The sequence below is a fragment of the Camelina sativa genome, chromosome 7, assembly GCF_030686135.1.
Source record: "Camelina sativa cultivar CO46 ecotype springtype chromosome 7, ASM3068613v1".
NCBI classification, from domain to species: Eukaryota; Viridiplantae; Streptophyta; class Magnoliopsida; order Brassicales; family Brassicaceae; genus Camelina; species Camelina sativa.
The window spans coordinates 27,210,291-27,234,825 of NC_141886.1; the positions used below are offsets into that span (position 1 = coordinate 27,210,291).

General features: G+C 34.7%; 3 protein-coding genes and 1 long non-coding RNA gene across 4 annotated transcripts; 1 reads left to right on the forward strand and 3 right to left on the reverse strand.

Annotated features, from left to right (window-relative positions):
- Window positions 1–5,281: 5,281 nt before the first annotated feature.
- On the reverse strand, window positions 5,282–7,470 carry LOC104702548 (uncharacterized). Its single transcript, XM_010418419.3, has 3 exons — window positions 6,065–7,470; window positions 5,752–5,980; window positions 5,282–5,649 (listed from the first exon to the last, which is right to left on the reverse strand). Exons 1-3 carry the CDS (start codon window positions 6,949–6,951, stop codon window positions 5,491–5,493), a joined length of 1,275 nt encoding a protein of 424 aa, XP_010416721.2. The 5' UTR covers window positions 6,952–7,470; the 3' UTR covers window positions 5,282–5,490.
- Window positions 7,471–8,460: 990 nt separating this feature from the next.
- On the reverse strand, window positions 8,461–10,994 carry LOC104702549 (uncharacterized). Its single transcript, XM_010418420.3, has 2 exons — window positions 10,411–10,994; window positions 8,461–9,756 (listed from the first exon to the last, which is right to left on the reverse strand). The coding sequence occupies exons 1-2, from the start codon at window positions 10,597–10,599 to the stop codon at window positions 8,602–8,604; spliced, it is 1,344 nt and encodes a 447-aa protein (XP_010416722.1). The 5' UTR covers window positions 10,600–10,994; the 3' UTR covers window positions 8,461–8,601.
- A 1,354-nt stretch (window positions 10,995–12,348) lies between these two features.
- LOC104702550 (DIS3-like exonuclease 2) lies at window positions 12,349–17,004 on the reverse strand. Its single transcript, XM_010418421.3, has 7 exons — window positions 16,532–17,004; window positions 15,898–16,289; window positions 15,736–15,789; window positions 15,561–15,629; window positions 13,321–15,447; window positions 13,159–13,230; window positions 12,349–13,065 (listed from the first exon to the last, which is right to left on the reverse strand). Exons 1-7 carry the CDS (start codon window positions 16,638–16,640, stop codon window positions 12,703–12,705), a joined length of 3,186 nt encoding a protein of 1,061 aa, XP_010416723.2. The 5' UTR covers window positions 16,641–17,004; the 3' UTR covers window positions 12,349–12,702.
- Window positions 17,005–18,094: 1,090 nt separating this feature from the next.
- LOC147941759 (uncharacterized) lies at window positions 18,095–18,706 on the forward strand. The gene is made up of 2 exons (XR_015562404.1): window positions 18,095–18,337; window positions 18,437–18,706. It is a non-coding gene; the product is annotated as an uncharacterized LOC147941759 (long non-coding RNA).
- The last annotated feature ends 5,829 nt before the right edge of the window (window positions 18,707–24,535 follow it).

The window sequence follows — 24,535 nt, forward strand, 5'->3', positions numbered from 1 at the left end:
AAATATTTTGTGTTACCTTATTATATGTAGATATTAGTAATCAGTTTGAATATTTTAATTTACACAAATTCTCTCACATATATTATTTATATGATTTATCAGGTGAATGCTTGACCTTTTGCCTGCCCTGTAGTGAATTGTTAATTAGACCTTATATTCGAATTCGCAATTTCTTGGAGATAGGCTTTGATGAAGCTGTAAGCAACAAAATATATAATCATATCATACGTAAATATATATCTGATCGTTATACACTAAAGTATAACACTGGAAGATAGGAGCGGGCCGCGCGATTGAAAGATGAAATGGTCCATAGAAAAGTCGGTTTGCTTTTATTTTTTGAATTTTAGTGTTAATGATGCAACTTGTAATTATGTTGTCTACTTTGCATGTTTTGTAGCAACCAACTTGATATATCAATGATCCAAATTAAAAGGAGTATGAGTTTCGAGAGGTTTACCATTTGGCTGCTCCTGTTTGATTCATTATTTGGGGAAGTTAATTTTTTTTTTTTTTTTGGGTGTATCAAAGTAGTGAAGTAACCCTAACTATAATAATAATGTAAAGATGGCATTAATCACTGAATACGGAGTGTCGCGTGGAAAGTTATTTGACCAAATATGCTTTGGGTCAAACAAAGAACCCATTGGACAGGCACTTTCATCAATCCCTTCATTAATTTCATTTAAAAATCTCCATTAAGTATGTAAGTTTAATAAACAAACCCATTAAATTTATCAGTATGATGCCTTTATTACTCTTCGCGTTTAAATAAATTTGTAATAAACGAGGCAATATAGACATGCATGTCATATGCAAATGGAATGATGGAATCTTAGTAATTAACTTAGTAATAAAGTAGTAGTATGACACAACAAATCATTTATCATTATGGAGGAACAGAAAGGAAAGTCTAATAAACTTTTAAGATGAAATACAGTAAAACATAAAATGTTTTACTTTCGTCACTAAACTCATTAGATTTATATAAAATCTCTTATTAATGAATAGAACTATCATGCAAATTTTTTTGCGAAATAAGTGTATATACCACCTTATCTTAAAGCTAATATACGTGCACTACATACACAAGAACTTTTTTCTGTCGTCCACAAAATTTATTAGGAATTGTTTTGGGTATTGATTAATATATGGATGATCAAATAAGCTAAACAAGTGGCATTCGTGCAATTATCCAAATTATTGGCTGTGCGTAGATGTCGTATATTGAATAGTATGGCAGCCTTAATCTGTTGTCGACCGATCAAAGAAATAAATTACGTGTCGCCAGTAAATATATATCAATAATTTCAATAAATGCTTGTTAGCTTCTCTAGGGTGATAAATATTTATTGCGATTGAAATTTCATTTATAGGCATAGTACAGTTTTAAAAAAAAAAATTTAAAAAAAATTTTAAACGCTCCAAAGCACGGTAATCAAAACTCCTCTTCTAAATATGCCTTCCGGTGTTGGTGAGATCTATGATCGCCGGTATCGGAGGTGACAAATCTTTCAAACTTTTCTAATCTTTCTAAAATCTTTTTAAACTTTGCTCTTCTAGTTTGTTCTAGTTCCTCTTCCCTCTCCCTTAAAAATCCAACTGAAACTTTGAAAGGAGTTTGCTTCTCAAAGGTTCCTCTACACGACGGAAGGGTATTTTGCTACCCTACAAGCACCAATCTGAATCAGATCTTGTGTGCGACCCCGCTCATGAACCCGACAGTAACAGCTCCTCACCAGTCCAGCTGCTCCTTATCTTATACATCTGAACAAGATCCTACTGCTTCACCTTGTGGCTCAAGATCCGGACTAGCACCAATACCATCTTTGTTCCCTTCCCACTGGATCTTGTTGATGGCAGGAACTTTTCTTGGACCATCAGATGTACCCCTTCCAGTGAGAACACCGACGACACACGGTGAGCTCAACAACTGGCGGATGGTCCCTCTTGGTGTTTCACCGTCGAACGTCATTCTGATCCAAACCGTACAGAACGGCGGCTACCCCTTTTCTCATCACTCAACACCAACAACCCTAGACTTTGCCAAGATGGGCTTCAACTACCCTTGCGGTCCATATCCAGGTTTAAATTCTTAAAAGCCCTACTTAGTTTATCTCAGAAATGTGCTTGTGTGATAATGGAGAGAGTCTCCCATTCAGTCATAGGAGCATTGTTCTTAGAGAAGACTAGATTATTCAACTCTCGAAACATTATGGATATTGGATTTTACTTGTCACCGTATGGAAGCTTATTGATATATCTTTGTGGAGCCGTAAGTTTCTCGACCATGGGACTTGATGCGCAAGAAGTTTCCCTGCTATATGGTCCTGTATCGAGTCTAAATCCTCCAAGATCCGTTGTTGATAGGTTTATACCCTGTTTAGTGATGCAAGTTTATGTAACCTTCCTCGCTCCTACCCGACATTGGAACTCTAGCTGTAGAACTCATCTACCTAGTTCTGGTTGTAGTAGATTAATGTCAAGACCAATTCCTCTAGTTATGGTATGTGCTTGGTCAAGTCGAGGTCTCCTCGGTAGCAGAATTGTGATGCCTTTGGAATTGCTTGATATATATGTTTGTCGAGGTCGGTTGATTAATGTTCCTTGGAAGTATGCTATGTGTAATGCTAAATCTGAACATGTACCACCAGTTTGGTTGCATCCGTTGCTTATCCACATTGGTCCCCTTGATCACATACCGCCACTAGATCGCAAGCTTGGGTTTGATTTCATACCTCAGGACCAAACCGACTACAAGCTTTGTATGGAATTCCTTAACCTCCATGGCCATGAGCTTCATGTGAGGGAGGACCCACCTGCTTTGTTACGGTTTGATACCCATCACACAAGAATCACGATTGTAGCTGCCTCTAGAATCAAGAGGTTTGATCCTAAAAGCTGGATGGACTCTGTCCCTACTCTCTTGAACCCTCTAAAGTTGGCGAGAAGCCCCTTAAGTGTTCCTTCCGTGGAGCACCCTTCTTCAAGCTCGATTGCATTTTCGCTAGAGCCACTTGTGACCACTCGCTGGTCAAGGATCTCGTGAAGCTCAGCTTCAAAGACGAATCCGCCTTGGCCCCAACAGATTTTTCAACTATTGCTAAGCTTGGTAAAATTGGAAAACTCATGGAGCTCTTACCCTTATTTTCTCTTGTTTACCTTATATCTTGTTATTGTGTATGTTGCTGTATGAACTCACCTCTTCGGAGGCTTTAAGTTTAATGAAAGTTGTTTGACAAAAAAAAAAAAACGGCATAGTACAGTTTCTGTTTATTGAACTTGAAAATTAGACCTGCTTTTTTCTTTTCTTTAGGGGAATATTGCATGTTGAGTGGTTAGAGTAAAAAGACTTCAAAGTTTGAATCTCCAAAGATTTGAGTCAAACTGTTGATGTAAGCAAAATTACCACAGGATCTTCATGACATCAAATCATTCCCTTTAAGAGTAGTACCAGTTAGCCGATTTACCATGCACACACGCAAGATATGAATGATTCTGCCTAGATAACAAATGAATTGAGATTATATACAAGTATTTATCATGTATAGTAGATATTTTATCATTGGCACATGCTATTGCAAACGTAACTATATATATAAGATTTAGCCAAAGACATATATATATACTGCACGTTGGTATATAGTGTATGATACGATTTTGTGTATACAATAGAACCTCTATAAATTAATACTCTTTAAATTAATACTCGTTATAAATTAATAAATTTTTCCGGTTTCAAGTTGAGCCGGTGTAAAAAATGACACATTTCGATAAAATAATAAGATATTATTTTTTTAGAAATCCTATGTAAAAATATGGTCTCATCAATATCATAAATTAATAAACATATAAACTGATATATATATATATATATATATATATATATATATATTAGAAAACCTAGTGAAATATGATTCTATTGTTGTTTGCCTATTCTTGAATTTGCATTTCTTATCTCTAACTTTTTCATTGTTGTATTTTCAAATCGCATCCATAAATTGTGAAGAGTCATAGATGCGATAATTGCTTCTTTAGTATTTGGTTTTAAAGGTATCGCAATATCTTCTGCGACTTCATCATTACCATGAAGGATAGTAGTAATAATTTTTTCTAAACTCTAAACTTCTAACATATCTCATTCTTACCTAGATAATCTATTAAACAATTGACATTCATCCTATTACGATAACCAAGATTATAAATTAAGAAAATTCTTTAAAAATATGAATGATAACAAAAGTATCTTATTGTGTAACAGAATTTTTTTAATATAAAAATGAAAAAATTTCTTCATCGATAAATTAAAACCTTTATAAATTAATAAAATTTTATGGTCCCGACCTTATTAATTTATAGAAGTTTTACTGTAGCTTGAAAGTATGAATGAATAGATGCTTACTGGTTAGCTATCAAGTATCACCTATATATATATTTGGATTCGCTTTAACTGAAAAAAAAAAAAGTAAATAAGATGACACATTGAGATTATATTAGCTCTTACACTCAAGAATGTGTCATTCTTAAACTATTTATCCATTTGTTCAATAATAAACCAGTTCCCTTTTTATTTTGTTTGTTTATGTAATCGTAATAGTGTTTATGCCGAGATCTAGCTAGACTCATAAAGCATATACTATGGTAAAAAACCAGACATACATTAATCAACCTAAACCCACAAATTATTTAATTTGTGAACCCACGATCAGACAAGCTGCTCTAACTCTAAACATTTAATTTAAGCAATTATAAACTATTACGGGTTTGAAATTGTTACATGTAACAATTTATTTACAGCATTTTAGTGATTCTAGTAGCTCCAAACAAATTAGAAATGCTAGAAATATTTATTGCGTCCACCTAATACATACATAATAACACGAAAAGAGTTCGGGAGAGGTTTTGGCTTTTTGCAACTAATTCAGTCAGACCACTTACAGTTACAGGCCATTAATCATATCGACCCGTTGATTTTATAGTTTTTACTTGATATGGCTACCATTTTAACCTACCTTGACAAGTCTGGGTACGAAGAATCTTCTTCATTGATTTATCTTATCTTTTTCTTTTTCTCGATAGTAATAATACTATAATCCAAGTTTTCTTAAAAAAAGAAAGAGATCAAATCAACTACGAAACAAATCACAGATTCCGATTTAAGGTTAGTATTTCAAACTACAAAAAAAAAAAATAATAAAAAAAATCAATCTATCTATCTGTCAGTGATTCAGATCAATATCAAACATCAATCTAGTCATCCACATATTTTCTTTCACAAAAATGAAAAAAAACCAAACATTACTTCCTCTATGTACATTTACATTAGTTAGACAAATGTAATTAAAAAAAAAACCCTCCATAGTAAAGCTTCTCATAATTCAAAGCTTACCAGGGTTACATTTAAAACAAAACAAAAAAAATCTAATACATTTTTTTTTTTCCTTTGTCATCTTTACTTGTCATTTTCACTATTTTCTTTTTTTCTAATGTTTAATTTTCACAAATTTTACCATCCAATTGATTCTGAACGGCTTTCACAGCTGCAACTCTGGCAGCAGTCGCAGCTTTATTAGCTGCAGCCACAGCTCGTACCACCTGCTCATCGACCCGTCTTTGGTTCACTCCTTTCCTCGCCCTCTCTCGTGCGCTCTGCAATTAATTATACCATTAAGTATCTTTTAATCCAAATCAATGTTTTAACATTTCCATCTAAAGTATCATCCCTTTGGAATAATATATATAGAATAATACCTGAACCGCTCTATGAACCGAGCCGGATTCCGGAGGAAGATGGTTAACGAGATTACCATCATCCCATTCACCGGATTTGATATCACCGGTTCTGAATCTATACGTGCCATAGCCTTGCTTACGACCTTCGTGCCAAGCTCCTTCGTAATAGTGACCATTAGCAAAATGGTAAACACCAAATCCATGAATCTTGTCTCCAAAATACTCTCCTGCGTACTTATCTCCATTTCTACAACAACAACAACAAAAATATCATAACTCAGAAATTTAAAACAGAGATATATAATAAGCTTTTTTGTTTTTGTTTTTAAACCTGAAATGGTAAGATCCAAGTCCATGTTTGACACCAAATTTGAATTCTCCGACAAAAGAGCTTCCATCAGCACAAGTTTGAACACCAAAGCCATGGCTTTGACCGTTGAACCATTCACCAGAGTAAGAATCACCAGTGTAAAACCAGTAAACTCCATAACCATGTCTAAGTCCTTGCTTGTACTGTCCTTTGTACTTGCTTCCTTTAGACCAACACTCGATTCCATAACCATCGTATCTTCCATTGATCCAGTCTCCTTCATATCTTCCGTTAACGAAATAGTAGTAAACTCCACTTCCGTTACACTTGCCTCTGTTAAACTCACCTTCGTAGAAATCACCATTGCTGAAGAACCGTACCCCTTCTTTAACGACCACCACCCTCCTCGTTTCATCTTCTTTGATCGGTTCCGGTTTTGAATCCCCGATGTACCATTGAACCGGTTTCGGTTTGTGTTTGGTTCGAGACCTTCTTACGCGAATCTGTTTGATTGCGATTACGGTTTGGTTGATAACCGCCATGTTGCGCGACGCGAAGAACAGAGCAACGGCGACGAAGATCAAACCGAGCAAGAGATTCTCCGACGTGAAAACCTCATCGACGAAGAATAGTAAGAAAGATGAGAGACTGAGGAAAGAGAGAGAAGCGAGTGTGAAGGCGAGACCCGGTTTAATTCGGTTAATTGACCCGAATGATTTAACCGGTTTTTTCCTCCTCTGTTTCTCTTCTTTCTCACCGGCTTCTAGATCTTGTTCGCGGCGTTGGTGAGAGGTTTCGTTGAAGTCATCACATTCAGTGATTGACGAAAGGCTTTGGATCGATGATCGAATCGTCGGAGATGATCTGAGTAACGACGACTGAGTCCTCGTCAGTTTTGATTGGCTCATCTCCTCTGATAAAAATAAAACAGAGCAAAAAAAAAAAAAAAATCTAAAAGCTTCGATCGAGAGAAGGCTCGATATAGAGTATGAATCACCACTTTCTTTCTCGATTTTTCCGGCCAAATGTTAAACGGAAATACGTTAGCCACCACTGCACCACCGTGCCGAGCATCGCAAAACACGAGAGATCTCTTAACTCTGTTTCCAAAAATATTGATCTTTTACGTCGTTTTTTTGTTTTCCGGAGAGTTTTCACGGTGAAGCTAATAAAAAAGGTAGAAGAAGAAGAAGAAGAAGAAGCTCACTTTGCTTAAGAGAGAGAGATCGAAAGAGAGAGAGAGAGAAAGCTTTGAACTTTGAAGTGGGTTTAGGATTATTATTTTAAGAGACAGAGAAGAAAAAAAGGAGTTAGATTCAATATTGACCGTTAGATAAAAAAAATCTGACGGTTTATTTAGCGAAAGCAACGAAGCGTAGCCGTTGGATCTGACTGAGTAAGGGGGAAGAAGAAGAAGTCACGGTCTTGACGGGGAATATTAGGAGGCGGAGACGCTTTTTAGCTTTACTGTTGCAGGCCGGCACGTGCCGCTACACACACACATCTCTTTTTTGGTTTGGTTGGTCATTCTTTTTCTTAATATATAATTTAAACTTTTTCGTTTTTAAAAATTAAAATTTGGTGAAAAAATCACTGCTTTTAGGAGAATTTTCTATATTAATATTACAGTCGATTTAGACTTTCAAAAGAATATATATTTATTTTGGTCTATATATTCATATGGTAAGTATACTTTACCTTTTATCAATAATACAAATAAAATCAAACGATTCATACTGGGAAGAAGATAGATAGTTGGTGAAAACTGTATAATGGTGGAGTATATAGGTAGTCTACCAAATCGGACGATCGAGATGAATTACTTGATATGGAAATAAAAATAGAAATAAAGAGAAAGAAACACAAAAAATGGGTTTGGATCATATTTGTGAATAAAAACATATTTACCAAACATCCTCGCATGGTGCACTCCGCATTACTAGGCCTCAAATATTTGTATATACTTACTTTTCACATGGGACAATATTATATTCCCAATACTAATGCAAAAATATAGTATTATTTACATGTATGCGTTAATTTTACTAAAATATCTATATTCGAAAACGTTTAAGTAATCTCAGTATCTCTTATGGTTTCTTTGCAAAAGATCGAAAACGACAAATCTTAAGGTAATGAGATTAGATTATAAATGGCTTTTCTAGTATTTGATTAATTAAGCTAACATCGCTTTCACTGAGATCTTAAGTCTAAGTTCTTCTGATGTAGTATTCAATTACTTTTTGTACCTTTCGGCCTATAAAAGATTAATCCGACCGCAAAAACTATAACAATTACATCAATTTCAGTCTTTCAGAGAAACATTCAACCTTAATTAAATTATGTTACTCTTTTAGGACTTTTCAAGAATTAAACAAAAGATGAAGACAATGCCTTGCCTACTCTATCGCATTTAATAGCGTCAAACTTTTATTTTTTATTAATTCGCTCTGGTGATTCAAAGTCTCTCCTGAAATGGAACCGAAGAAGAACGAACACAAGTCACTACTACACAACAACAACATTAAAAATAGGGAGGTGGTTTACTAATTCAAACTTCAGACTTTTGACTTTAGCTTTTGCTTCATCCTCTCAATTGCACCACGCAACGTCTCTTCGTCTTTACAGAAGGCAAACCTAACCAAGTTCTTCCCTTCTTCTGGATTCAGATAAAAGACGCTAGTGGGGATCGCAACGACTCCAACTTCTTCAATAAGATACTCACAGAAGGCTATATCGTTCTCCAGTCCAAATGGCGTGTGATCCGCGGTCACAAAGTAAGTCCCGCTTGATGGGAACACTGTAAACCCGACTTCTTTCAAACCCTTAACCAGAATCTCCTTTTTCGCCGCGTAATCTCTCTTCAGCTCTTTGTAGTAAGACTCTGGTGCCTTGAGAGCTGCAATGGCTGCCCACTGCGCTGGTGTTGATGTGGCGAACGTCAGGTAAGAGTGTGCTTGTCGAACTCCCCAAGTGAGATGAGGTGGTGCAATCGCCCAGCCGATCTTCCATCCGGTTAAAGAGAAAGTCTTTCCAAGGGAATTCATGGTCACAGTTCTTTCGTACATACCGGGAAGAGAAGCTATGGAAATGTGATCCATTTCAAAAGCAAGCTTATCGTATACTTCATCAGAGAACACAAGCACATCGTTTTCAATGCAGAGGGATGCAATAGTTTCGAGCTCCTCTCTTGTAAACATCTTCCCCGTTGGGTTGTGCGGCGTGTTCATGAGGATGGCTCTGGTGTTCTTAGTAACCGCAGCTTTGAGCTCTTCCAAAGGGATAGAGAAGTCAGGTGGGCGCAAAGTGATTCCTTTTATTTTAGCACCAGCCATAGAGAGCGTTGCTTCATAGGAATCATAAAAAGGTGCAAAGAGAATGACTTCATCTCCAGGGTTTATTAAACCCAACACTGATGCAGCTATGGCTTCAGTGCAACCAGATGTGACAGTGACTTCTTTCTCCGGATCAACAACGAGACCTGTATCTTCTTGAAACCGGGCAGCAATTGCAGAATTGAGCTCAGGAAGGCCGTATGCACGAGCATACTGGTTTTTACCATCTTTGATGGCTTGGATGGCAGCTTCTTTAATAAAATCAGGACCGTCGAAATTGGGAAAGCCTTGGCCTAAATTGATCGCTCCGTGTTTCACACCCAATATGCTCATCTGAGTGAAAATAGTAGTCTTGAACTTCTCTAATCGCTGCGCCACCTATGATGTTAAGTTCGAAAACGATTTAGGATATATAACATCAAGAAGTCTAAAGTTGCAGCTATAACTGGAGATGAGTACAGGATGTATAGTAATATAGATATAACCAAAATTTAATGAAATCATCCAAGTAAATAGTTTTTTTAGAGGTTCTTGACTGTTACTACTAATCAATGTACAATGTTTAACTAAACAAACGAGAGTAATCAGTTCTTGGGTTTAAACCTGCGAGTCAATAGGAAAATTGGCATTTTAAAGCAAAACCCAATATTAGAGCTACCAACAAAGCTAAAAGGTGAAACTGGATAGTGTAAACTGTTAAAGGTACCATGGGGGACGTACAAGCATGAACTGAGTGGAATCCAAATCGGACAAAAATTTGAAATCATTTGGAAGAACAGAGGAGGAAAAAAACAAAAGAAAAACATCAAATTGACAGAACAGCAGCTTCCACAAAACAGAAGAGGACCGACCCTTTCAAAAAATTAGATCTTTCAAGAACACAAGACACGAGAATCGAAGCATATGTTGCCTTTTTCATCATTTGAGATAAATAATACAGACACAAACTATTTGAGATCTCATCACTAAAAGAAACAAAGACCCTACGGGGAAATTTGAAAAAAATATATATATATATATATATTATTTTACCTGGACGGGTTTCTGAGTTTGCTGAGTCGACTCGTTCGGAGTCGAGGAAAATGTGGTGGTCATGGTGGCTCTGAATGGAGTTGAACGATGGGTATTCGCGTAGCTTCTTCGGGAATGAGTCGTGATTGGGGGAAGTAAGGATTTGAAGGTAAAATGTCTGAGCATCACACCGTTTGTGTCCAGGTACATTGACTCTGCTGCATTACCACACAAAAAAAAAAGATAAGCTTTTTAGGGTTTGATTCCGGAATTTTCCTTCAGAGTAGTTGCAACTTTAACATCAAGTGGGCTTTTTAGAACACGACTCATGATGATTAATGGGCCATGTTGCCTTGAAGATGATGACGCAGCCAAGTTTAACCTTTTTTGTTTAGAATCTACAAGTAGTAATCTATCTAATAAAATAACAAAACGACAAGGAATTAGTCAACTAATAAAAGGATAAACATATATGTTTAGGCAAAGGGTATTATTATAAGTTAGTGGCAAAGCCCACCAAAGCTGGCTTCGACTCCTCCACAGACTCTTTGTGGGTTAATGTAAAGCCTTTTTTTGTGTGGCCAAGTTTTAAAAAGTATACCTTTATTTTTGTCTGTCATCGAAAGGTATATATGCTTTATAAAACTTGTGGATTGTATTGTGAAGTGTACTTGCTTCTTTTAGTTGAGTTGATGTATTTCATAGCCAAATCGGGAAAATTCTAAAAAAAAACATCAACTATTTAATATTTGTCAGAAAAAAACATGAACTTTTTTCGTTATCAGAAAAATACGTAAACTATTTTTTAGTTGATAAAAAATACACGAGCTATTATTTTTTTCCAATTTTTCCTCGTCTCTGTTACGACCGTTAACGGCATTATGACGGTGTTACTATTTAAAAAAAAAATTCTAGAAAAAAACACCAACTATTTTATCATTGCCAGAAAAATACATGAACTTTTTTTTCTTTGCTTGAAAAATACATAATTTTTCCATTAATAATGTTAGAGATCATAACTTATAATTTTCCTTGCTCTCTTAAACTTCATACAAGTTTTCAATACTATTTAGGATAACTAAATTCAAGAACAAAAATACACAATTAGATTAATCAATTTTCAAACTTTTCAATTAGTTCATGTTTTTTTCTCGCAAATATTAAATAACTAACGTTTTTTCTGGAATTTTCGCTAGCCAAATCTGTATATAATTGGAGATTTTATATAACTGGGCTTCTTTATAACACGAGTTTATATATGTTATTATAGCCAATCAGGCCCAGTCCGACCATCGAAGCTCTCTTATTCCAGTTCACTCCCGTTCCGATTTCCGTGAGATCAAAGACAATATTTTTCTGCTGTTTTTGTAGATGCAATTATCTGTTTCATGCTTATGTTATGCAATTCACAATGTATTCCATGTGTTCGCTAAAAATGTTCATTCGCTACGTGTAGTTCTTATCTCAAATGCTTGACTTAGTGTGCTGTTGATTTCTGTGTTTAGCTTTTAAGTTTTGATACCATTGTGCAGCACAAAACATTGTTAACCCAGTTTTGCTATGTTTCCAAAAAGGAGTAAAAATGACAGGTCAGGAAATGTGAAACATAAGTCTTAGATGTGAAGTACCAAGTCTTCAGGACTGCAAAGATATTTGGTAAACACATTCAAGCGTGTCTCTCTTGAACGTTTCTGTAACCTAAAGTTTTCTTCTTTGCAGTGCACTAGGGACGTGGGTGCTCACAGTCTTAGGCGTGTTGGTTGCCAAGCCAGTCAGCGCCAAAGAGAGCTCTCAGAACATCAAATGAAATTACAGGAACAAGAAGCAGCTCAGAATGCAGCCGCCAAACCAAAACCTACACCTAAGAATCTCAGTAGATCTCTCTGACATCAACCTTGTGCCAATATATCTTTTAGTCCTAAAGCACTTTTTAACAACATGGAGCAATTGCAATGAAGATTTTCTGTTGTAATCTTACTATTAGCAGAGAGGCTTGTTTACTCAATGAAATTTTACAAGTGAAAGCTTTTTATGATTTTGGCCCACCCAAAACTAAAACATATTGGGCAAGCAAATCTATGGAAAACATAGGAAATAGAAACACATTTAACTCTTCGAATCAAACCAATGGGGATTCCAGACCGAACCAAAAAATATAACGGCAAGTCCCCACACTGGTCTATGTCTATCTATATATCATCCAACTACGGAGCTGTTCTCGTCCCACATGATTTTTTTTTTTCCAGCAACTGTAATCTGAAAAATATACAGCAGTTGCTACAGTCTGCCTCTTAAGAGATCTCTTTGCTCCAATCATAAATAATATGAACTCATGTAGAGTCTCGCTCCTATATCGAGCGGACCGTCATCTCCACCAACAGCGTGAAGAACCACCGGAATGGTTGAGAAAAGCTGAACAGTCAACGGAAAAACCGCAGGGGCTACTTCGCCTTTTGTCACAGCCTCTGATGACTCGGTGTCATGGACAGACAATGCACTGCATTTTGCAGCACATAGGTCACTAGGACTCACCACATATGCAACTTCCTCCAAGGGCTTGAAGTAGCCTCTTCCTCCTCTCTTGAAATAGAGTTTATCAAGGATTAACGTAGACGTTGCCTCTAGCCAGTCTGCACACAAGCCTTCGATTTGGTCATAGTATATTCTTCGTTCAATCTGTGACAGCATCAACAACGATTAGTATTAAGCAGACTGTAAACAGGGAGGTAGATCATTCAATAGGAGATACATGAACCAGTAGAGACTTACCCCGAGCTTGCTAATGTAAACAGTCATAAATCTTGATCCCAAGTTCATTACTCTAGCTTCGCACGGAAAAACCTGCAGGGAAAGGAAATAAATGAGATTTTATAACAACCATAAACATAAGAAGCAGCTGAATGATGCAATGCAAGGTATTAATTTACTTGCCTCTTTTTTCTTCAGCACAAACCAAGTGTAGAGCTTATCACATGCATCTCTGACTTTTCGAGAAGCCAGCTTCCTGTCATTGCAATAAGCAGCGACATCAGAGAGTATTTCAGTGGAGGGAACACCATGTTTCAAAGCAGCCACCGATAATGCTTCCTTGCCCTCCATAGATTCAGCAGCATCTTTATTGAAGTGAATGCCGGTGAAACAGCTTCTCACTTCATCAATTGATGTTTGTTTCTGCTTTGAGTACAACTCCTCAGCCTCAAGTGCAGCAGCAATCGCACGGTGAACGACTATGTCCGGGTACCGTCGAAGAGGAGATGTGAAGTGAGTATAGAGAGGAACAGCTAGTGCATAGTGTCCCCACTCAGCAACACTGTCCTTCATATTCCCAGAGCAGAAGTAAGACGCTAACTGCATAGGTTTTATAGCATAATTGTTGAGAATATCTACAAAAACTGAGTCATCTTTGAGGTTTCCCGTAATTTTCTCCAATGACTCATGGAGTTGGCCAGAAGAAGATATGTCCAAATCCATACCATGCTTTGAACAAAATCCTTCAAATTCTTTGAGCTTGCGTGTATTTGGTTCTGGATGCCTCCGGAGCAGTGCACTATCCGGGTAAGCTCGAGAAATAACCTCAGCTGCTGTCATATTTGCTAATAGCATAAACTCCTCCACAAGAAAATTTGAACCCTTTCTCGAACATGTCACAAAATCATACGGAACTCCGTGTTCATCAAATAGGAAAACAGGCTTCGAATTCTCCAGCTGCAATGCCCCGTTTCTAAATCTTTTTTGCCTTAAAGTGGTGGAAATCTCACTAAGCTGTTTGACAGATCGAACTACATCACTCCATTCGAAAGATCCATGCAACGAAGGCCAGGCATATTCTGGAACATCAGTTTTTCCATCTATAATATCTTGAGCATGATCATATGAAAGCTTGCAGCACGACCGTATAACTGTACGACCAATCCAGCGATCTATCACATCCCCTTCTCTATTCAAATCCCAGAAGATAGAAAATGCAAGCCTATCAGCTCCTGGATTAAGTGAACCTACGTTCTCTGACAGTAATGGAGGCAACATTGATATTTTTCTCTGCAGCATATAAACACTTGTCGACCTAAACTGAGCTTCTATGTCAAGAGCAGTCTCTGGTAAAACAAAGTAGGAGACATCAGCAATGTGAACACCGACTCTAAAAAACCCGCCGGGTAAACTTTGCGCTGATAGAGCATCATCAAGATCTGTAGCCGTCGAGGGGTCGATGGTTAATACACACAGGTCTCTCAGATCTTTTCTACGTTGAACCTCTTCTTCTGGTACTTCCCAAGGGACACGTGGAAGACCAGTAAGCGAGCCAGGAGAAAAGTCAGAATCGCAAACCAAGTTCTGATACAATATTGCCTTGATCTGAGGCTCTAATTCACTGCCTCGGCCAAAGAGATGTGTAATTTGGGCTACGGGAAATGGACTGCCTTCGCCCCAATCCACAATTTGGGCAGCTACCAGCTCTGCCTCGAGAGTTGGATCGATATTCTCGAGTCTTTCTCTAATGCTTCCAGGTAAGGCATGGAAGGGAACAATCAATTTAGGAAACCTAGGGTCTGCAGGCATCAGTTGTACGTATTCATCATCAGAAAGAGACGAAGGAGACTTGCACCTTTTTGCATCGCCTCCCTTGTAATGACTCCATCCCTTGATATCAAGCAAGCCCACGATAGAATCCCTTACAAGTGATTTTTCAACAACAGCAACAACTTGTCCAGTTGGTCGTTTGTGGGGGAATGAACTAAGGACGCCGCATAATTTCTCAACTGCACTGCCATTGCCTTTCTTCTCACCAGAAGAACCCAAACATGAATCCAGTAATGGTGTACAACTGCGACTAACACAGTTCTTACCTCCTTGTCCAATAACTGGCGATCCGTCTATTGATAACCCATCTTCAAAACCTTCCACCACATCAACAGATTTCTTTTGTCGAGCATTTATGTTATCTTTCTCTGGGGGACTGTCCGTTACTTCAGACTTAGCAACACTTTCAGTAACAAATCCTTTCATCTTGGGCCACAGTGAGAGCGGATCCAATCTAATAACAACAATATCTCCTTCCACCTACATAAAGAAACACAAGTCTGAACTTAGGCCAAAAGGAAAAAGATCTAAGACAGAAATGCAGAAAAAAACATAAGACAGGAAGTTAAGTGTAGAGAATAAACCAAACTTACTGCTCTATTTTGGCCAACATTTCCATTGATTAGAATATCTGTAGGGACTCCATCGATCTTACAGTAAGCCTTCAAAGAAAAAAAAAGAAAAAAAACATCAATTCCAAGTGAACAGAAGAAATCAACGGTTTAGAAACTTAAAAATCTCTTGGAAAAACCAGATTTTGCTTCTGACCTCATTGCGGTTATGAGCATTCACCCGAAATAGTGCTTTAAAAGCTTCCCCCTTCTGATACAATGCATAAAAGTAAACTATGAGGTCCAGAAAATATAACTTAAAATGTTCTTTCTTGAAGAAAACATGAGAGAAACAATAAAGAGAATATGTCAAACAAACCTCTAAAGCTTTGTTAACAGCATCGAGAGACCAGTGTGAAGAGAAAATCTTTCGCTGTGAGGAACCTTTAATCTGCTGAAACAAGTCACCATCCATCCTAGGAGACTGGTCACAAGCCCTAGGATCAGGGCACGACTTCGATAACAACTGTTTACTAACTTCAGGAGAAGGAAGCAACGGACTTGCGCATCTCCCGGGATAACTAGTTTCTGCTCGCCCCTCAAAATACAAAGGCGGCACAGAATTGAAAGCAACATTAGACGCTCGCATGACTCCAAGTCCATTGGAAGTATCCGATTGCTGTTGCTTGGATGAAGAACTAGAATCTTTTGCTTTACCCCTACTACTATCTCTACCATCTGACGACTCTACATGTGTATCTTCTACAGGTACTGTTCCAAGACATCAAAGTTGAAAACTTGTAAGGTAAAAGGCAACAAACACTTTTCTTAATTCTCGATTTAACATTCAAACTAAAAAACCCAAGAAACAAAAAAATCCAAACTTTAAACCCTAATTATCAATTTTCAACCTACAGGCTTCATAGCAAAAACCCCAGAGCTATTAAACAAGCATACATTATACGAAATCAATTGACAAACAAAAACCCTAAAGAAAAGATTTTTAGAAAAACCTGAGGTGAGCTTAGATCGACGAATATGTTTGCTTGGCCTGTTCCTCTTCTTCTTGATGTGACCGTTTTCGATTCTTTCAACTGATTGTTCCGTCGAATCACTCTTCATTGCTTACAAGTAATAAACTCTCAACCAGCTCTCTGAGTTGTAAAAAGAATCTTCCGATCAGATTATAAAAAAAAACAGAAACGGAAGAAGAAACAGATTGGGAATCCAAATCAAAGATTAACAACAAATAAAAGAAATCGCGAGTTGATTAAAAGAAGAAGAAAACAAGATCTTGAATCTTATCAGAGCCCAGAGGAACAAGAGGAGATGAAAATTAATAAATTAATCAAAATCTTTTTTTTTGGTTGGCGAAGAAAAAGAAAACGACGTTATGATTGGTCGGCGCAATCCGCCGACTGTGTTTTGCCGTTTTTCCTTTTTTTTTTATGTTCCTTTTACTTCCTCACTTTCATAATATAAAGATGTTTAGAGAATTATCTTTATTTTATAATATAATATGTTTCCAATTTTCTACGTAACTTTTAGATTAAATTTATATTTTATATTGATTAAATCTTTTAAAAGTAATTATTTTTTAATATGCATATTTTCACTAAAACATCCTATAGAAAGAGTAATTATTTCTTATTGGTTAAACTTCTTAAAAGTAATTATTTTCCTTTTTCGTTTTCACTTTATTTTTATATATTGAGTTTGAGTCGGTTTGGTTGTTTATCGGATGGCTATTGAGCTACCCAACCTTTTTTTTGTTTTTTAAAGAGTTTTACGCGATGTTTTTGGATTCTAATTTATAAAAAACAAATTGAAGAGTTTAATAAAATTATTAAAAGTGAAAAATTGTTAAAATTTATTAGAGAATTTTGTTCATTAGTTTTCTAAAATCTTGTAATATATTTCAAACAATTCATGTATTTTGTGATACTTTACATGACTTTATTTTGTAAAAAATTGTCTAAAATCATGAACCAATAACATAATAATTAAATTCATTAACAATCTAATTAAATTCATTAACAATTTTACATCTTTTTTGTTTTAATTGAATAACACAAAACTTTTTAATGATTTTATAAAAGTCTCAATACCATAACCTAATTTTGTTAAGATTTTAAATGATTTTTTTACAAATCACGAACTAATAACACACTAAATTTTAACAGAGTTCAACAAAATCTTGATCTACGTAATATTTAAAATCTTTAAAACTCTATTTAAATTTCAAACCAATAACTCCCATTTAGATGTTCATTCACCTCCTGTAAATTGTTTCCTTTTAGCATATGTACCCTTTTTTCTTTTTTTTTCTTAGAGTGCATATCTCCTATATATTAAAAAGGTAATATTTTGGCAAAAATACTGAGTTATCAACATTACATAGTTAATACTTTTAATCAAATAACCCTCAAAACATCAACTTATTTACACAAGACTACCATTATATTTATTTAAATGACAATTTAAAAAAAAACAAATGATACCTACACGTGCCTATATTGAAGGCATAACCTATACTAACACCTATAAATCTATTCATCACCACCCACCTCATCACCACCCATCTCATCCCCAAACAACTCCATTCGTCTAAAAATATGCCTTCTTTTAACAGTGTTTCTCAGGTCAACCTAAAATTTCCAGCAGGAACTGAATCCTCTTCCAATTGTGTCACATTTTCCTAGCTTTATAGTCGTCATTTCTCATCATGGTTCGAGAGAAATAGCCAATACAAGTCAAATGATGAAATTCCTGCTAAGTTTGTGTATAACGTGAATGAAAAACAGTGGAAAAAAAAAAGTGTAAAAGATTTCATCTCATTTGCAAATAAGTTTGTTCATTAACTTTTCTTTTTAGCTATATTCTAAATAACTAATAAAATATATTTTACATTTTCACAGATCCCAAAAGGTGTACTACAGGAACTAATTGGTCAGACTCATAACATCAAGAAACTGTTTCAATATTTAGTCCAAGGAGACTGATTCACAAGGGCAAGAAAAAAAATGAAAAGAAGTCATGGAAACGTCGAAACTAATATAGTTTTAGAGTTGAAATATTTCAAATGTATTAAAAAATCAGAATAAGCACAATAATTATGTTTTTAATAAATCCATTGATTTGTGTAATTCAATCGAATAATTTCCATTTAATTTCATATTATTCCGAAATTTATGATATTCCTGCATATTAAAAACAAATAAGTATAATTCAAAGTTTATAAAATTATTCTGTTATAACAAATTACAAAAAATTATATCGATTGATTTATTATTCCTTCTCAAATGCACCAAAACAGTAAAAAAAACTACCAAATTCAAACTTGCATAGGAATATATATAATTAGAAGATATGCTGAAACGAATATGATATAAGTTCCCTTTTAATTCCAAAACAACTATATATTAAAGGTATCATTATAATTTATCTTACAAATTATCCGAAAAAGTAATTTAAAAATAATGAAAATTAAATAAAATAACAAATTTTGAAATCCTCAGTATATTTTAAATGCCCGTTAATTAAGGCGCAAATAAACAAAAACAGTAAAAAAATCTTCTAATTTCAATTAAGATGTTATTAATGTGATTTCAATAATTAAAGATAACTATTCGGCAGTTCCATGTTTCCTTTATTATAGATACAAATCAACACGCATATCATGTTCAAAAATTATCAATTACAATTAAAAAAAACGAAATATCTTTAAATATAGCAAATTTAATCCTTGACAAACTTGGCAAATAAATACATGAAAAAAATGAAAGAAATATACTCCAAACAAAAAAATAAGTTATATACATCAAACTTAATTTTTGATTCGCATAAAAAAAGAATAATATAATAACAGAAACCAAAATCATTGATTTGGTAAACATGATCCCGCGCGAGGCGTGGATCTACTACCTAGTTTACCCTTTTAAAGTGTCTTTTAAGTTACCGATTATGATCCAACAAGGATTTTAATACCAAAATTCAAAAATGGCACTTAAGAAAAGTGCAAAAAAAACTTTGCGTCTTCTTCGAATGATGTGTTAAGTGTTTACTGTTTGAGAGAAAATAAAATTATTGTGTTGTAATGAAATTTTATTATTATTATTTTTTTAACTGATATGATGAATTTAGGACCCCTTAACGAATTTAGAATTTGTTTTTGTTATGGACCCAAATTATTCGTATGTTTTATTTTGACAAAAAACTCGAAATATATACGTAACAGGCTGAACGTAGGCCCACGCTTAATATTTGGACTTTGGAGTTTCTCCAAACGACCTGTCATGGAAAAAAGTGTATTATACACATCATTATGTCATTGGTTGACCCCAAAAAAAAAAAAAAAATACACATAATGTGATGATATAATTTTGTTTCAAATAAAGTTAAAATAGTGTAGCAACTTTTGTTGAATACTTGAATATAATAATTTGACGATGCATGTTCAATTAACTTTTATATGACCATCTATTTAATTAAGCTACTATATAAACATAAAAAGAAAAAGGCAATCGATAAGAACAATGTGAACGACATTTGGTCAGGAATCAGGATAAGACATTGGCAACTAGAAGCGGACGCAGCATGTGGTTGATGAAGAAGATCAATATCTTACTGTCATTTTCAGACAAATGTGTATATCGATTATCGATCGAATTCGAACAAGACTTACAATAGAAAAGGACCGACGATAGGATACGTAGTGTAAATCCCCAATATATATATATATTAATAGAGAAACATTCTAAAAAAAAATACTGATGTGTCGTCGTTAGAGAGCTTATGACACCAATGAATTTATTGCCCTCAGTTTTATGGATATTTAGTATTTACAGATAATTACTTTTGAATGATTAAAGAATATTCTTTTACAATTAATTCAAAAATTCAAAAAATCAAATTTAAAATTTATTTTAATCATTTCATAACATATTTAATTATTAAAATATAAAATCATTAGATCTAAAACGTTTTCAAAATCGGAAATTATTCACGTATTAAAAAAATTGAATACTATTCACATATTTAAAGTTTCCAATATAAAATTATCACAATAATCATTATTATAGAGAATTGACTTATTTAATACTATTGGTATAAAATTTCATGGGTGAAACATATTCTTACATAAAATAAATAATTTTTTAATAAATAAAAATCTTACATAGATTAACAAAAGAGCGAGTTATATATATATATATTTTAAAACAAAATTTAGATCCTAGAAAATAAAATTATACATAACTCTAATTTTATCTGTATATATTTATTCCGCACATAATGCGGATTGATACCTAGTTACATATATACATATTCAAAGCACAAGCATACAAATACAATTCTTCATGCATATCAATGAGAAACCCTCCAACGCATAAACTTACAAACCTGTCATCATGTATACCCATCCTTTTTTTTTTTTTAAACCTATACTTATATATAAGTTGCTAGCTAGCTAGTGTCTGGTTCGAATAAACTGAAGTGTTTAGTTATTACTCTAGAAATAGTACTATATATGTATAAATAGAATTCTTATGGCTTTCTAGTTATTACAAAATATCTCTGTTGGAAAATGGGATATATGTTAGTAAATGTGTTACGATTATAATGTAAGCCAGTTCCATATATCCGGTGTGGTTTCGGTGCATGCATGATGCATGAAATCCGAATGTAACAAAAACAAGAAAAAAAAAATTATATTTAGATTTTGAATATAAGAACAATCGTTGTTTGAAATTTGATAATTGAAAAGAAAAAACGAAAGGCGTCTGAATTTTGCCATGTGAGATATGTAGCTTTATCTCTCAGAAATTAAGGAAGGGGATGGAAAATATATAAAGGTGAAGATATCGAAGATGATTTTTCTTCTGTTTTCTTTTCACAAAGACCCCACGCACGTGTGAGCCTTATCCACACGCTTTTTTTGTCATTCTTCTTTGCTTACTTGCAGAAAATTCAGTTCACTAAATAATTTTTTTTCATCCTCTTTTTCAATCGAACACGAAGGCTTTCTTAGCACATCGTCAGAACGTGTTCATCTTGATTTTTAGTGTCTTGTCATATTCTCGTAGCTTTCTAGAAATTGATTGGATACTGTTTCATGTTATCTATTGATGATATAAAGTTTGATCTTGTCGGATTTTTTTTTTTTTAAAAAATCTTTTGAATAAATCTACCAAGTATACAACACTTCTTCAATCTTAATACGTTTGTTTTCTTGAAATGTATCGCAATCTTGATATTGGAAGTTCATGTTCCAAACCAATACATAACTAGCTACGAACTTTCGTGAAATTCTATCAAATTTCTTACAAAAATTTTGGTAAAAAAAATTCTTACAAAAAACTTACAATTATTCTACAAAAAAACAGTTATTGTAGGAGATTGGTAGGAAATTTCCTATGAAATATATTCGTAAGAAAGTCGTAAGAAAATTCGTAGGAAAATAGAAGCAACTAAATAGGAAACGAAGCTGAAGGAATTTAGGGCAACCCCAATGGAGGATATATTTTAGGACCTTTTAAGATTGTTTATTAATAGATTTTGTGTTTTGAGTAGATTAAGAACTTTGTGATTGTTAATTAAAAGTTTTCCCCCCAATGGTGGGTTCTTATTTTGAGTCTCTTAATTTTTTTTATTTTTATTTTGTAAATGAAAATTTAAATTAGTTTATGAAATTATTGCATTTGAGATATATGTATGTCATAAAATTTTAAACATAGGAAACATTAAAACATAATAAAAGAGACAAGATAGTAAACCAAAACAGTTTTAACATAGGAAAGGAAAAACAGATTTTGGTTACAACTTACAAGAAGACACTCTGCCTTGATGTTCATATAGCTTAACCATGCGATAAACATAAAACTGGCAAGCGTTAATTAGAGGTTCAATACCTCATAGGAGATAATGATATTGTAGATGGTGACGAAGAAAATTGCGAGGCTCCCGCACCACTTACAACTCCTCTGACAATGCCATTAGTCATGATTCCCTCAGAATGGTCTTCAGAACGATGACTCACAGTAGCTTCCTCTCCATTTAGATACACTTGCTGGTGGACAACCAGCATACCTGACGAATCAGCACCTGAAGAATTGATTTTTCCCTTCCCCCGGTCAACTGGATTAACACCAGCGGCCAACAGGTGTAACGGGGAAGAACCACCGGTTGTAGCATTCGAGTGGAGATCAGATGTCTGGGACAAGGATTCTCCTGATTTCTAAGGAAGATAGAGACAAAAAAAACTACCATATTAACACACATATATACCACAACTTTGGTCAGAGAAACCATAAACGCATGCCATGGAAATGTCAACAGAAATCAGTCCTTTCACCAGAAAACGAAAATCAAACGACTTACATATTTGGCAAGCTCCAGATATCTTCTCTGAAGCTCAGCCTTTAAGAGGTTATTCTCCTCCACCTGGTCAGAGATAAAGTCAGAGAAGACCAAAGAAATCTATCTGCTGGACGCAAATCACACTCAGTGCCCAAATCATTTCCCAAGTAACCAACCATTTTGAGTGATTTACTTCTGACAGCCAAGGTGCTAACTGGTATTCAGTCTCCTTTAGCTTTGTCTAATACCAGAAACGAAAAAAGATCAGTACAAATCACCTTATCATAGATCAGTAGCCAATAGCTCCAGCAAATACCATGGGAATAAACTGTAATTACAAATGAAACAAACGCTGAAATATGGTGTCAGCAAACCCCATACCCGCATATCATACCTTAGTAAGAAGGAGTTTCTCCTGCAGATGCCTAAATAGAACCAGAATATGATGTAAACATCAATCACATGCTGTGACGGGAAATAGACAATAAAAACTTCACTCCCACATCAAGGAAGCAGGGAGCTCTATCAGTCACTTTAGTAGAAAATCATTTTGTAGATAGACGGTCAAGGAGATCTGAAAAGCCAAACAAATTAACTAATAAAGATAACAAACTTAAGATTTTGGTTCTAACCTTCACACTGCTAACAGTAGACTGAGAATCGGTTAAGAGAAAGAACACTACCTGAAAACGATCCATCAGAACCATCACCGACCAGCAAAGCATCCTTCAAGAGGTAAGAATCAAATGAACCAAAGTACAAATTGAGAAACAAAAAAATGAGAACAACAAACCCTAATCCCAAATTTACTAACAAAATCGAATAAACCCAAATCCCTACTAACTATTCGCGAATTCAACCTACTACACAGAAAAACTTACCCTTGCTTCCAATTGCTTCAACCTCATCTGAATGACTCGACTCCAAACTCAAATCAATATCATCTGATTCGCCTCCGAAATTAAATCCCTTCCGCTTCCCCTCTCTTCTCCACAATCGCCTCTGATTCCATAGCTGTAACATATCCTTCTCCTTCCTTTTGTCAAGAATGGCCTTCGATTGAGAGAGAAACAGCGAGAGAGAGATCGAGAGAGAAAAAATTGTAATCGTCTAACAAATATATTTTTTTTTGGTCGGAAAAACAAATGTTTTTTTGGTCGGAAAAACAAATGTTTTTTTGGTTCTTCTATTTTTTTTGTCCAACCAACGAACACTCGACACGTAAGAGCTCTTAAACCATAATCGAGTATGCACTATTAGAGCCTCTCTTACATTTTTTTCTTTAATATGATTTTTTTTTCCCTTTTCCACTAAAATTTCTCTTAAAACCATGCGTTGGGGATAACCTTCCAATTTTTTACAAAAACTGCACGAAACAAATTCTTAGGGAACTCGTAGGAAACATTTCCTTCCAATTATCTTCAGAATTTATTTCCTACCAACTGAATGAATGTTTTCCACCAATTTCCTACTAAATGTTTTATGTTTTAAACTCATTTACTTATACATTAAAGTCTCTTACATATTTACTTTACATTCACAAAATAATTTTTTAAAATCTATCTACATATAAATTTAAAATTATTTACTTATATATTTACTTTACATTTACAAAATATTGTTTTAATCTATTTACTTATAGATTTAAATCTCTACTATTT